Raw genomic sequence first — 15325 nt, 5'->3', positions numbered from 1 at the left:
TAAGAGAAAAACTGCAAAGCAGAATGCAGATTGCTGCTAAGTTTCACTAAGAAAAACCTAAGCAATTAAAGGACTTTACTAGAGAAAAATCAAGATAGTTGCTCTTCCTGGTGCAAGAGTCCTAATTAAAACCAGTACAGCAAGGAGAATACAGGAAACTCATCAACTTCTGAAGAATACAGTAATTATAGATAGGCTGAGGAAATTTTCAGAAAAGGTTTATTTTCCAAGTTAACACATGTAAGACATTCTTTAGACCTTATTAGAGATGTTTTACATGGTACTAGCATATTCTAATTTTATTATTCATTTATTGAGCATCAAAAGTTTACAAGATATTGTGCTATTAATCACTCAACCTGCCCTACTGCAGTATTATATACATGATTTTATATGCAAATTATTTCTACAGAAAAATCACTTATCTAATTAATGTCTCATAACATTAAATGCTATAAATATCCACATTTTAAAAAGATAACTAATTTCTGGGCTCTTATATTTAGAAATGTTTTCTACAATTTTAAAAGAATAGGAGAGAAGCCCTGGCTGGTGTGGCTCAGTGGACTGAGGGCTGGCCTGCAAACCAAAGGCAGTTCGATTCCCACTAAGGGCACATGTCTGGGTTGCAGGCCAGGTCCCCAATACCGGGTACTTGAGAGGCAACCACACATTGATGTTTCTCTCCCTCTCTTTCTCCCTCTCTTCCCCTCTCTAAAAATAAATAAATAAAATCTTAAAAAAAAAAAAAGAATAGGACAGCAAAGGAAACACAATGTTCTTCTTCAAGGATAAAATAAGAAATTGATTTTTAAAGATTAGATTTAAATGATAGGATCTAACAGAGAAAGAGAAACCAAAACAATTTTTTAAATGTATGTACAGAAGAAATGAAAATGAAATGAAGCAACCCCAAAATCATAAGAAAGAAAATGAGAAACAAGGAATATCAGTTTTACCTTTACAGCTAAAAAAATGAAAGGACACCTAAAAAAATGAACACCTTTGATTTTTTCTTTTCCTTGTAGTTCTTGGCTTCCTCTGCTGCAACACCTGCTGCTTCGTTGAGGTACCTGTTACCAACTTTGCTTTCAAACCACTTTAGGTCCACAAAAACTTCACTGAAGTGATCCCGATCAAACTGAACAGAAATATTTAAATTCATTTAGGTATGTCTAGAAGAATACAAACCAAACTTTTAACATGGACTACTTCTGGGGCATAGGAAATCAGGAGAATGTATTTTTTTATGCACATGGGAGAACTCATCTACTACTCCTAAAATTACAAATAAAAAGCAAATAAACATAATTTACGTAAATTTATTTATATAGAATGACCAATAGGATAAGAATTACAAAAAATTTTTCTTCTGCTATTATGTAATCGCTAGGTGACCATTTACAGCTACCCTGGGACAGGAAAACAAAAACTTCTGGTTACTTACATCTGATAATTTCACAAGGTATTTCTCAAATCGAGGTAAGTTGAGATGCCCACTTTCATTAATATAACCTAAAAGAAATAACATCTAAATTAGGACTAAAAGCTGGTCATTTTTCTAAACAATTCAACAAAATCCTTTTTATAAAATGTTGAATGTTACATTCTAGTAATCAAAGAAAAACACTGTACTGGACTACATATAACTGGCTCTAGTTTCTATGAATTGTTGTTACAATAATATACAATCAATAAGATCTGAAGCAAAATATAAGAAATTCCAGGGTCACATAATAATAATCCTCCCACATTTCCAATATATTGTAACAGTTATTTAAATTAAATATGGTCTAGAATGTAACCATTTGATATGTTACCTTGAGAAGAAAAGAACTAATAACCTGCTACTCTGTTGTTTTCTTCAGTACCACCACCATTTGTGAATTTCCCATGTTAACTGAAAAATCTTTCCTTCATATTAAATACTCTGATGCCTACCCATTCGGAAAAGTTGAATTTCTATGTTTAAATATGAAAGAACCTGAGTGAAAACAACAACTTCTACTGAGTTTCTTAAACAATTAAAAGCAGAGATTAATTAGGTGTCAATAAATGAGACTGCATAATTCTGGTTATTTTCTTAGCTTATGAGCTATTGAAAACTATAACCTTAAAGCTTGGAGCCTTAAATCAAAAGAAACCCCTAATTTTTTCCTACTTTAGTTGTGCATATAATAATCTAATGACCTGAGTAACATTTTTAGAGTTAGCTGAGAGCTAAGTTAAAGTAGCCACAAATGAATATTAAACTTTGTTTACCTCCAAGTTCTGGCAGGATATTAATGTATGTTCCATAAAGAAGAGGCAGTGCATCATGATTAATATGTAAATGAGGTAGATGAGGGATAAAATCATTGCCAACAAGAAATCCCATCAAAATCCAATCATCTATTATTCTTTCAATATCATATTTAAATGTGATCTTGTCCTAGAGTAAAATGGGAAAAATATGTCAAGTCCTATGCAACTTTCTGCATATATATCTTTGGTCCATAGATATATTAATACTTACTTTTAACAATGAAAACTCATAGTCAATATATTCTCTCATTAAAGACAAGTGTAGGAGGTGAAATGTGGTTTCTTCTGGTGCACATACCCTGTAATTAGTCAGATGATCAACAGAGTTAACTTTTTATATATATATATATATTTAGAGTTAATTATATTTTTAAGGTTCAAGCTTAAAAATGTAGCAAGACTTAAAATAAAACTTATCATTAGAAGATAATTTTTGTATTCAATGCATGCAATTTATATGTAAAATGCAAGGTAATGTAAAGATAAAATATAATTGCAATTATAATACATACAGCATAAATTTCAAAATAATTTGTTTACATTATGCTTTCTGTGGAAGGACTCTGAGAATTAAGAAAGCCTAAGTAATATACAGTAGATGTAAGAAACTGCGGGGTCATAGAGATAAGTTGATTTTATACTTTTGTATGTACTGCAGTACAGTCCAAGACTTCAATGGTGAGGCACTACTGGTAAGGGAACTCAAGAGTTAAAGGTTTTAGCTTCAGTTATAGTTGACAGGCTTAAGTGACTAATGCATGTGGAAAGCTGTTATTCCAGGAACCAGGAATGTATGACACCAGGAGATTGACAAGCAATTCAACCTTTCTGCCCCAAAGGGCTGTGGGCTGGGGGGTGGGGGTGGGGGGAGGGGGGAGGGGGGGAGTCTGTAAGCGATGGAGACTGTATCTGAGCCACTGTGTTCCAGGTAGTCAGACTGCTGATCAGCAGATAAATACTAGGTGAACGGCCTCCCTAGGCAGTTAGTACTCTAGCACGTATTTATCTAGCTAAACTATCTCTCAGATAAGAGATAAGGCAACTCTTAACCTGATTTACCTTTTCCCAAATCCCTTACCTATGCTTTCCTTCTCCCTATAAAAAGGGTCATCTTGAGATGAGATGTTAAGAGGAATTTGAGGGTACACAACCCATCATCTTTTCAAATCACCAGCATCTGAATGAAGTGCCCATAAAGATTCAATCAAGTCTCTACTTATTGGTCCTAGTATTTGGTTTCACTATCACTTCCTATCTTGCCCTGATTGGTTCATATATCTGGCCGTTAGCCTATACTCTAATTACAAGTAAGAATACAGGCTAACAATAGTATATTAAAAGGATTATACACCAGTAGCAAGTGGGATTTACCCCAGGAATGCAAAGATGATTCAACATAAGAAAAAAAATTGATGTTAATATACCACATTAACAAACAAAGGAAAAAAAACACCCCACAATCATGTAGCAGGAAAAAATTGTCAAAATTCAATACCCTTTCATGGTAAAAATACCTAGCAAAGTGGAATAAAAGGAAACTTCATTAACATAGTACAGGGAATTTATAAAAAGAAAAACACACAGCTAACATCATACTAAATGACTCAATGATTAAAGACTAAATAAAGATCAAGAACAAGTCAAAGATGCCCAGTTTCACTATAGCTATTTAACATTATTCTGGAAGTCCTATCCAGAGGGCACTAAGGCAAGAAAACATAAATGGTATCCAAAATTGGAAAAGAAGAAATAAAACTATGTATTTTGAGATGGAGTAAATTCTCTCTATATAAAATCCCACAGAACACACAAAAGCGCTACTAGTAGAAAAAGTTCACTAGATACAGACCAAAAGACAAAAATCAGTTGTGTTCTAACACAGCAGCAACAAAGAATCCAAAAAGGAAATTAAGAAACAATTTCACTTACAATACCATCCAAAAGAATAAAACACTTAGTAATAAACTTGACCAAAAAGACAAAAGAAAAAAGAAAAAATCCCAGAAGCAAAAAACAAATTCAGAGTTACAGAGAACAGACTGATGGTGCCCAGAGGTGGAAGGGGGGTGCAGGGAGCAAAATGAGTGCAGGTGGCCAAAGGGTACAAATTCCAATTATAGGTTATATAAGCCTGGGGTTGTAACGTACAGCATGGCAGACATAAAGAGAAAAAAAAGAAGGAAAAAAGGAAGCAGAAGACTTGTACACTGAAACTACAACATTCTGCTGGAAGAAAGTAGATACCACATGTTAATGGACTGGAAGACAATATCAAGATATAAACAGCACTGAAAAGGATATACAGATTCAACGCCATCCCTAATAAAATACCAAGGATTATTTTTTTACAAAAATAAAAATACCCATCCTAAAAATTGTTAATCTCAGGAGACCCCCAAAATAGCTAAAATAATCCTGGAAAAGAACAAAGTTGGAAGGCTCACTCTCCCTAATTTCAAAACTTACTATAAAGCCACAGTGATCAAAATACTGTGGTACTGCCGTACAGACATACATACAGACCAATGGATTAGACTGTAGAGCCCCAAAATCAACCCTTGCATATATGGTCAAGTTATTTTTAAAAAGACAATCTTTTCAACAAGTGGTGGTGGGAAAACTGGATATCCACATTCAAAAGAATGAGGATGGACCCTTACCTTATACCATATACAAAAATTAATTCAACATGGATCAAAGACCTAAATGTAAGAGCTAAAGCTACAAAGCTCTTAAAATAAAATGGGAAAAAGCTTTATGGCACTGGATTTGGCAATGCTTTCATGGACATTACACTAAAAGTACAAGGAACAAAACAAAAAATGCACTGGACTTCATCACAATTTAAAATTTTGGATATTACCTAACTATCAACAGAGTGAAAAGGCAACCCTCAGAATGGGAAAAATATTTACAGATCACATATCTATTTAGGGATTCGTATTCTTAATTTAAATTGTTTTTCTCCCAAGATATATACAGCATGATTTACCTTTGCGTCTTCTTGCCACCAAACCGAACCTCTTCTCTTAAAAGGGAGAAATGTGCTTCATGACTTGTTAATCCAAGCATAATCTGTTGAAAAATGATTAAGAATTCTTTCTATTCTCTCACTTTTTATAATATCAGGTTCACAAAAGCAATCAAATAAAAAGTATTTCTATATAGAAAACATGATTATTTTTCAAGATGAAACAATGTTACCAAATTAAATATAGAAATATCAAAATATGATCAATTTATAGGTTATGAATGGGGTAAAGTGAGAACATTTTTCTAAGACAAAAATGTTTACCTTAGACACTCACATGATCTTAGACACTCTTCCCAACCCCAACCAAAAAAATCCCCAAAACCTTCTTTTGGTTTTTACACCTTTCCACTTGCCATGGAGGAATGGGTAATAAATTAAAAGCAGCAGATTTCCCAATAACAGAAAGTAGGACTCTTTTGGAGGCCAGGATACCTTCACCATGTAAAAACTCAGAAAAAAATGGAAAAGGGCATTTTCATTTAATTTTCTCACTTAGTACTGTAATCCCCAAAGAAAGTTAAATAGTCTCATGACATATATCAACCAACTGCAATGTATGCTATATATTTTATTTCAGTACTGATTCAAACAAACAAAAAAATGAAACATTTATGAAACAATCAGGGAAATGACAATACCAAATGGTTATTTACATATTAAACAGTGATTGTTAATTGTTGTTTTGTGTTCAATAATGGCATTATGTTTTTTTAATAACCCTCTTTAGAGAAACATTATGAAAAATTTATAGATTAAATAATACAAAGTCTGGGATGTGCTTCAAGAATCCAGAGAAGTAGGAGAAAGGAGACAGATGGTGAGGGATAGGAATTGAAAATTATTTAAGGTAAATAAAGGTCATTATACTATCTTCTCAACTTCTGTTTATGTTTGAAAATTTCCACAATAAAAAGCCAAAAGAAGTCTAGCAAAGTTACTTGAGTCATGGAGTTATCAAATCAGGTGATATTAAAAGTCATGCATTAAGCATGAGGGTAAGCAGGGCCCTCTCCCCTGACCCCAGCGTGCCATTTACAGCGTCAGGGTCAGTTAGATGTAAACACTAACTACAGACACCTGTTGATCGTATTTGGCAAAACAGATCATTTTTCAATTGTTTTTGTAATGGCAATGGCAGCAATCATTATTATGTCTCAAATATTTGTTTCCATAGCCAGAAAGCTTCTTACATAAAGAATAAGTATGTTAAATATTTAACTACCATGGTATAAGGTTATAACAACAACCAACGTTATACTTACCAAATCAGCATCTAAACCATACAGACAATGTCTGGTGTTTGGATCATGATCTGGCTTTGCTTTCTCAGATCTGATAAATTCCATGATTTTATGCTCTCCTTCTCCTGGAGTCTAAATATAAGGTTTTAAAATTTTGGTAATATGATATGCATTAGAATATTAAATTTTAAAAAATAACTCTTTAAATTAAAAAGAAAGATAATACCTCATGGCCTGAGAAATAGATGGTGACTCCTTGCCATGACTTATCTGTAGAAATTTTCATATTTACAAAGTACTTCAGATGTTCATGTAACCTGGCCATGAATTCAGTCCCTATAAATAACAAGTTTTAAAAAGTTTAATCTGAAAGAGACATAAAAACAGCACGTTCCCAATGACAACATAAAATTGAATCTTGGTGTCCAGGTAATTAATAGCTAACTAAGATCTCCAAAGGAGGTCAAATGTTTCTTATTTATCTAGAAAAGCAAGTAATGTTGCACCTTTCCCTAGCAGATATCACTTTTACTGTTTCTGATTTCACTGGTTATAGTAAAATTAAGTTATTGTCACACAGGAAAGTCAAGGAATATTACTATTGTCTTAGGGCTATACCTCAAATATTTTTACACAAGGAAAAAGTTTCAACTTTCTAATAAATCTCCATCTTCTATTACCTCTGCTGGATTCTGAAGTTTTGTTTTATAAGGCATACAACTTCAATCGAATTGCTATTAATAACATCAACAAAGGCAACTACTGTAAACCTGAAAAATTATTATTAATCTGGAAACTAAGTCTATATGGTCATGTTTTATGAAAAGCCCAGATGGTCAATAGCCAAAGTAATACAGTCTTAAACTACAATCAGGATTAAATTGGTTATTAAGCCAAGCAATATGTGATTAGGGCACTGACTGAAAAAGAAAATTATCAGAGTTAGTAAAGGATTCATGAGAAAGACCTTAATATTATTTTCCAAAGCAAAGGATTATGATGATAATTAAACAAAGCTCTAGGAAGTACAGAGTATGTTGTTGCATATAAAATCAATCTTAATACTGATAAATTCATTTATACCTAAAGTCACAGAAGGGTTAATTGCCTTGGAGATGTACAACAGTGAGCACTCTGGACTAATGGAATAAGTTTCTCATTTGAAACACAAAAAGCTAGCTACATGAACTTGGATGAGCCACAGCCTCACTGAGTCAGTTTTCACACAACAAATGGCAACAGACAGCTTTGGAAGATGGCAGTGGAGTAGGTGGAAGCTACACTATCCACCTCCCAGGACGAAACTGGAATTACAACTGATTATAGAAAAATCATCCTGAATAACCAAATGAATACTAGGTGGAGGGAAACCTTATAACCAAGGACTTACGGAAGAAGGCACATCACCACAAGCAGACTTGTAGGAACTGTGGAGGCGTAAGAAGGCTGGCTAGGCTCCCAAAAGAGGCAGCTGAAGTTCCAGAGGGATATTTCAGCATCCAGGGGTGTGTCCCCCTAAGAAGTGTGGGATCTAAACCCAAAGCTGAGCTCCCCAGCCTACAGCACCAGAAGCAGAAAAGGAACCCAAATAACATCTGGCTGTGAAAAGCAGTAGGATTTCTGTCCAACAGAAAGAGATGGCTGGAGATGCAGGCAGACTCTTAAATGGCTAACACACAAAATTTCATTTGTAGCCACTTACCCTGAGCCCCAGCAGAGGGAGGGCAGAGTAGACTAGAGCCATGTGAGGAGGTTCTGGGGTTGGTGGCTCTGGGGAGAGAGCTGAAGAAGGGTCAGCCACCAGGATCCCTGTGCTCAGTCATTCCCCATAGTTTCTTGAACAGAACACTCCCCTCCATGTGGCAGCAGCCTGGGGGGAAGCAACCTCCCAACTGGCAGGAACCCCTCTTGCTCCACCCTGTGGAGTTTAAGCCCTGCTGCTGACGAATACATTGGGAGGTTCCTTTACTGATTAAGCCTGATAGACAGCCTGCAGATGAATGCAGATCTCTAGGAGCTTTGAGACTTCAGCTGACCCATCCCTGGGCTGCTGCTGGTAAAAGCCAGCCTTGGTGTGCTGCTTCGTTTCCTCTAGAGGCACCCAGGCCCAGCAGAGAGAGCCACAAGATGCGGATTGCTGACAGCTCCAAACAGGTCGCCAAGGGCCAGTCACAGCGTCTGACATAGGCCTACGCCAACATCTTTGCAGATCTACCCAATATACAGAAACAAGCACAAAGAGGCAGCCAAAATGGGAAGGCAAAGAAACAGTCCTCAAATAAAAGAACAAGAAAATTCTCAAGAAGAAGAGCTAAATGAAATGGAGACAAGCAATTTATCAGATATAGTGTTCAAAGTAAAGGTTATAGAATGCTCAGCAGCATGAAAAAAACAGAAACCATAAAAAAGTACGAGACAGAAATAAAGAATTCAGTATCTGAAATATTTAAAAAGTAACACACTAGAAGAAATAAACTGTAGGTTAGATGAAGCAGAAGATCAAATTAGTAATTTGAAATACAAGGTTAAAAAAAAAATCAGAGAGGTTAAAAAAAAAATTAGGATAGTTTAAGGGACCTTTAAGACAACATAAAGTGTAACAGCATCCACATCATGGGGGTACCAGAAGGAGAAGAGAGAGAACAAGGGTAGAGAACATATTTGAAGAAATAATACCAAAAACATCTCTAACCTGGTGAAGAAAAAAGACACACAGTCCCAAGAAGTGCAGAGAGTCCAAAACAAGATGGACCCAAAGAAGCCTACACCAAGACACGTCATAATTAAAATGGCAAGGCTTAAAGACAAGAGGAGAATCTTAAAAGCCACAGAGAAAAGCAGTTAATTGCCTACAAGGGCGTTCCCATTGGACTGTCTTATAATTTCTCAACAGAAACATTTCAGGCCAGAAGGAATGGTAAAAAACACTCAAGCTGAGGAAAAACAAGGGCCTATACAACCAAGGCTGATTTACCCAGCAAGACTATCATTTAAAATTGAAGAAGAAATAAAGAGCTTCCCAGACAAGAGAAAGCTAAAGGAGTTTGTTACCACCAAACCAATATTGCAACAAATGTTAAAGGGGTTGCTTTAAGAAAAGAGGAAGATAAAAAAAGGAAAAGAAAACAGTTAAATAATAAAATGGCAATAAATACATACCTATCGCTTTAAATGTAAATGGCTTAAATGATTCAATAGAAAGACATAAGGTAGCTGACTGGATAAGAAACAAAACCCACATATATGCTGTCATCAAGAGACCATCCTCAGAACGAAAAATACAACAGAGTAAAAGTAAAGGGATGGAAAGGGATTTTCATGAAAATGGGAAGGAAAAAAAAGGTTGGGGTAGCAATACTCTTATCTGACAAAATAAACTTTAAAACCAAGGATATAGCCCTGGCTGGTGTGGCTCAGTGGACTGAGTGCCAGCCTGTGAACCAAAGGGTCGCTGGTCTGTTTCCCAGTCAGGGCACATGGCTGGGTTGTGGGCCAGGTCCCCAGGAGAGGACATGAGAGGCAAGCACACATTGATGTTTCTCTCCCTTTTTCTCCCTCCCTTACCCTCTCTCTAAAAACAAATAAATAAAAGCTTAAAAAAAAAAAAAACCCAACAAGCTATAGTTAAGAGACAAGGATACTACATAATGATCCTACATAAAGGGAATAATCCAACAAGAGCATATAACCCTAGTAAACATTTATACACCCAACATAGGAGCACCTAAATATTAAAGCAAATCTTGATGGATATAAAGGGAGAGATTGACAGAAATATAGTCACAGTAGGTGAACAAGATCAGAAACACAGGACTCTTCACTTTCACCATTCTTCTTCAACATAGTACTGGAAGTCCTAGCGATAGCAATCAGACAAGAAGAAATAAAAGGCACCCAAATTGGAAAGGAAGAAGTAAAATTGTCATTATGTGCACATGATATGATACTGTACATTGAGAACCGTTATGATTCAACCAAGAAACTACCAGAACTGATAAATAAAATGAAGTGAAACAGGAGGATACAAAATTAACATCCAGAAGTCAATTGCATTCACAATTGCGTCAAAAAGAATAAAATATCTAGCAATAAATGTAACCAAGAATATAAAAGACATGTATTCATAAATTATAATACACTGAAGAAACTGAAGAAGATACAAATAATGTGGAAGCAAAAATGGATAGGAAGAATTAACATCATTAAAATATCAATACTAACCAAAGCAATCTATACATTGAATGCCATTCCTATCAAGACACCAAGGATGTATTTCACAGTACTAAAACAAATATTTCAAAAATGTATGTGGAACCACAAAAGAACCTGAATAGCAACAGTGATCTTGAGAAAGAAGAACTTGGAGGAATCCGGCTGCCTAATACCAAACTATACTATAACACCATTATAATCAAAATATCATGGTACTGGCATAAAAACAGACACACAGATCAATGGAACTGAATAGACAGCCCAGAAATAAACCTACACTTTTATAGCCAATTAATATTTGACAGAGGAGCAAGCACATACAATGAGCTAAAGACAGTTTATTCAATAAATGGTGTTGGCAAAATGAAGACCATCTTCTTACACCACACACAAGAATAAATTCAAAATGGATTGAAGACCTAAATGTTAGATGCAAAACCATAAAAATCCCAGAAGAAAACAGCAGCAAAAAATCTCAGATGTTGCTTATACCACTATCTTTTCTGATTTGTCTCCTCAGGCAAGGAACACAAGAAAAAATAAACAAATGGAACTACATCAAACTAAAAAGTTTTTGCACAGCAAAGGGAACCATCCATAAAACAAAAAGACACCCACTGAATTTGAGAACATATTCACAGATACATCTGATTAGGGGTTAATATCCAAATTTTTAAAGAACTTAAAAACCCAAAACACTAATTCAGAAGAATATAAGCACCCAATATGCATGGCAGCATTATTTAAAATAGCTAAGATCTGAAGTAGCCCAAGTGTCCATCAGTAGCTGAGTGGATAAAACAACTATGGGACATTTACACAGTGGAATACTACTCTGCCATAAAAAAGAAAATTTTACCCTTTGCAACAGCATAGATAGACCTGGAGAAATTAAGGCAAAGTGAAAAAAGCCACTCAGAGAAAGACAGATACCATATGATTTCACTCATATGTGGGATCTAATGAACAAACTGAACTAACAAGCAAAACAGAGACCGACTCATAGAGAGCAGGCTCATAGAGAACAATTCTTGGGGGTGGGTGGATATCTAGAGTGAAGGGATGAGGAGAAAAGAAAAAGGACTGGACACAGACAACAGTGTGGAAAATGGGGTGGGGGGAGGTGAGTGTGTGGAGGTGCAACACGTAATTACAGGAATAAATGGAAATGAAACAAATTACAATAAAAAAACTACTTCTGGTCAAGATGGCAGCATAGGTAAACAAGGCTCAACTCCTTGAACAACCACATCAAAACTACAACTAAAATATAGAACCCCCATCACTCTGAAATGTCAAAAATCAAGCTGAATGGAAGTCTCACAACTACGGAATAAAAGAAACTACATTCAGCTAGACTCATAGGAGGGGTAGAGACGAGGAATGGGCTGGTACCATATCCATGTGTGGTGGATAAAAATTTGGAAGGGATATCTGGGGTCTAGGAGTCCCAGCTCCAAACCAGGGCTCCCAGACCAGGGTTCCAGTTTCAGGAAGAAAGTCCCCATAACTCCTCGGTACAAAAACCAGCAGGGATTGAGTTGGTAGATGAAACTTCTGGAGTCCCAAGCAGTTCCTCTTAATGAACAAAAACTTACTCAGACTCACTCCCTCTGAGCTCCAGCACCAGAGTAGCAGCTTGAAAGTCACCAGGTAGCATACAAGGAGGAGTTGAAGTGTCTGGCAACAAGGCAAGAGCTGGGGGGCAGCTTTCCCCCAGAAACAAAGGCAGGCAGAGGTCATTGTCACTTTTTTGAACCCTCCCCCAGAGTCAAGAGAGCCGGCAGACTGGTACCATATCTGAGTCTCCATCAACCCAGCTCCTCTGTATAGCCCAACCAGGATATGCACAGAAACTGTGTCCCACCCAAGTTATGGGTCCACCCAAGCTGCTTCTCCATATGAATGACTGGTCTTGGCCCATGCTTCCGAGTTTCCTAAATCCTCTCAAACAAGCAACAGCCAGGTGTGGCAGAAGGAGAAGAGATAGAGCAAGCAACTGGAAATCTATTTGAAAAAAATAATAAAAAAAACTTCCCTAATTTGGTGAAGGAAATAGACATGCAAGTCCTGGAAGCACAGAGTCTCTCAAAAAAGATGATGCAAAGAGGCCCACTCCAAGACACATCATAGTTAAAATGCTAAAGGTTAAAGATAAAGATAATCTTAAAAGCAATAAGAGAAAAGCTGTTAGTTACCTACAGGGGAGTTCCCATAAGACTGTCAGGTGAACTTTGAGAAGAAACTTTGCAGGCTAGCAGGGATTGGGAAGAGATATTCAACATCATGAAAAGCTGGGACCTACAGCCAATGCTCTACCCAGCAAAGCTATCATTTAGAATTGAAGGGTAGATATAGAGCTTCCCAGACAAGAAAAGGCTAAAGGAGTTCATCATCACCAAACCATTATTATATGAAAAATTAAAGGGACTTATTTAAGAAAAAGATCAAAACTATTAACAATAAAGTGGCAATGAATACATACCTATCAACAATTGAATCTAAAAAACAAACTCAGCCAGTTCGGGGGGGTAAGATGGCGGCAACATGGGTGGGAGCGGAGTCCACTTCCCCTCAACGCCAGGGAAATACCTAGCTGATCTGAGGAGCAGAGCGAACAGCCAACAGTACTCCAGCATATACGAAGATTAGAGACCAAAGATAGAGGACATTGAAAGATCTGACGGTAAGAAGAGTGCTTAAGGACAATAAGGTCCCCGGACCCGGGACCCAGGACCCGGGACCGCGCGGTACAAGGGTGGCAGAAGCGTCAGCCCAGGCGCAGGGGCCGCTGCAGGAGTCTTGGGAGAGGGCCAGGCTGAGCTGTGAGCAGCCAGGTGCTTGATTGGACCAGGGGGCTTGAATAGGAGGAATTTCTCAAAAAGAAAAAGAAAATAGAGACACTCAGGGGCTAGTTAGAGAACTCTCCGCAGCAGCCCGGGCCCCTGGCGCCCCTCCCCCCTCCGCCCCTGGACTGCGAGCGCAGGATAAGCAGCCCCTGAGCGTGGCGCTCACCTGAGGCCCGGTTGTGGGTACGCAGATTAGCGAACTGGGGGCACACACATGAATCCCCGGAGGGGTGCCCACACCTGAAACCTCCGAGAGCATCTGGAGCAGAGGCTAGCTGCTCCACCCACAGGCCCAAAACCTTGGACCCAAGTGCCGCGTGATTCAGTCCCAGGGCGGCCCCGCCCGCCAGAGAGACTCCAGCCCAGGGCGGCTGGATCGGCCTCCCAAGCACAAGGCGGCTGGCTCAGCGGGCTGCACGCTTACCAGGCACAGGGCCGGCTGGCTGCGCGTGTTACAAGCACAAAGCCGCTTGAGAGCTTCCCAAGCCCAAGCAGCCGCTTGCCCGCATCCCAAGAACAAAGCTGCTGGATTGGCTGATCAACGGCCTGATTGCCTGCCAGGGACCACACCCACAACGCCTACCTAACACCTGCGCACAGAGCCCTGCAGGGCCTACCAGCTCTCTAGGACAAAGGCAGAACACCCAGCAGAGGGGAGCTGCAGGGCTAGGAGAGACTGCAGGCTGAACAACAGCGAAGAGTGTGGCCCAGGAAGGGAGAAAAGTGAAACCAGTCCTTCCCCTCCCGTTGCACAGACAGGACAACCAGCAGAACTAACCTGACCGGTTTAAAGCCAGCAGAAGATTTTTTTTTTCCCTTTCCCTTTCCTCCTTTCCCCCTGAATTCCTTCTTCCTCTCTCTCTCTTTTTTTTTTTTCATTCCTTCTTCCTCCCATCCTTTACCATTTTTATGTCTTCTTCCTGCCTTCTTTTATCTATTTCTATGTTTTAATTTTTGTTAAAATTCCTTCTTATCTTGCCTCCGATCTTTCTTTATTCCTTCTTCCCTTCTTCCTTCCTTTCCTCCTTTTCTATTTCCTTTTTCCCTCCTTCCCTTCTTTTTTTCTTTCTTTCTTCCCCCCTTTCTCTTTTTCCCACAGGTGAGACAACAAAACCTGGAGTGCTGAAAAGACTAGAGTTAGACCGTGTTAAACCCATAAACGTCAATTCAAGACCAGTGAGCACAGGAGATTAAGGAGACAGCACCACCGAATCCCATTGGCATTCTACCATAGAAGTTCATACCATAAACCCATGGAGTCAGAATAGAGCAATTTAAGAGCAGAGGCCAACAAGAAGAGTCTCACAAACAATGGGAAGAAAAAGAAACAATTCCCAAATGAAAGGAAAGGAGGAAGTCTCAGAAAGAATGCTAACTGAAAAAGAGGCAAGTCAACTATCAGATACTGAGTTCAAAGCAATGGTCATCAGGAAGCTCACTGAGCTCTCTGAGCTCAAAGAGAACTACCAGAAACTACAAGGAAAGTACAATGAACTCACTGCAAACTATATCAACATGAAAAAGGAAATAGAAAATATCAACAAGGGCCAAGAGGAAATGAAGAATACAATTTCTGAATTGAAGAACACAGTAGAAGGAATGAAAAGCAGACTTGATGAAGCAGAGGATCGGATCAGCAAGCTGGAGGACAAAGTAGAAAAAAACACCCAGAAAGAGCAAGAAAA

The 15325-nt window shown here is 38.0% G+C and overlaps 1 protein-coding gene across 4 annotated transcripts in view; it reads right to left on the bottom strand.

Moving 5' to 3' along the window:
- Nucleotides 1-15325, bottom strand: part of XRN1 (5'-3' exoribonuclease 1) — a 168167-nt gene that overhangs the window by 132039 nt on the left and 20803 nt on the right. For all 4 annotated transcript variants that reach the window (XR_008426157.2, XM_053918514.1, XM_053918515.2 and 1 more), the window contains exons 4-10: nucleotides 6806-6915; nucleotides 6601-6711; nucleotides 5297-5379; nucleotides 2516-2603; nucleotides 2263-2431; nucleotides 1448-1515; nucleotides 1004-1141 (exon numbers count right to left, since the gene is read on the bottom strand). Coding sequence is in view for 3 of the 4 variants with exons in the window: in XM_053918514.1 (XP_053774489.1) it covers nucleotides 1004-1141; nucleotides 1448-1515; nucleotides 2263-2431; nucleotides 2516-2603; nucleotides 5297-5379; nucleotides 6601-6711; nucleotides 6806-6915 (767 nt within the window). In the remaining variant the exon portion in view is untranslated. The remainder of the gene's footprint in view (nucleotides 1-1003; nucleotides 1142-1447; nucleotides 1516-2262; nucleotides 2432-2515; nucleotides 2604-5296; nucleotides 5380-6600; nucleotides 6712-6805; nucleotides 6916-15325) is intronic.

The sequence above is a fragment of the Desmodus rotundus genome, chromosome 2 (assembly GCF_022682495.2).
Source record: "Desmodus rotundus isolate HL8 chromosome 2, HLdesRot8A.1, whole genome shotgun sequence".
In the NCBI taxonomy this organism is placed as follows: Eukaryota; Metazoa; Chordata; class Mammalia; order Chiroptera; family Phyllostomidae; genus Desmodus; species Desmodus rotundus.
The sequence above is the reverse complement of the archived record's forward strand: the minus strand, read 5'-3'. Positions and strand labels throughout refer to the sequence as shown.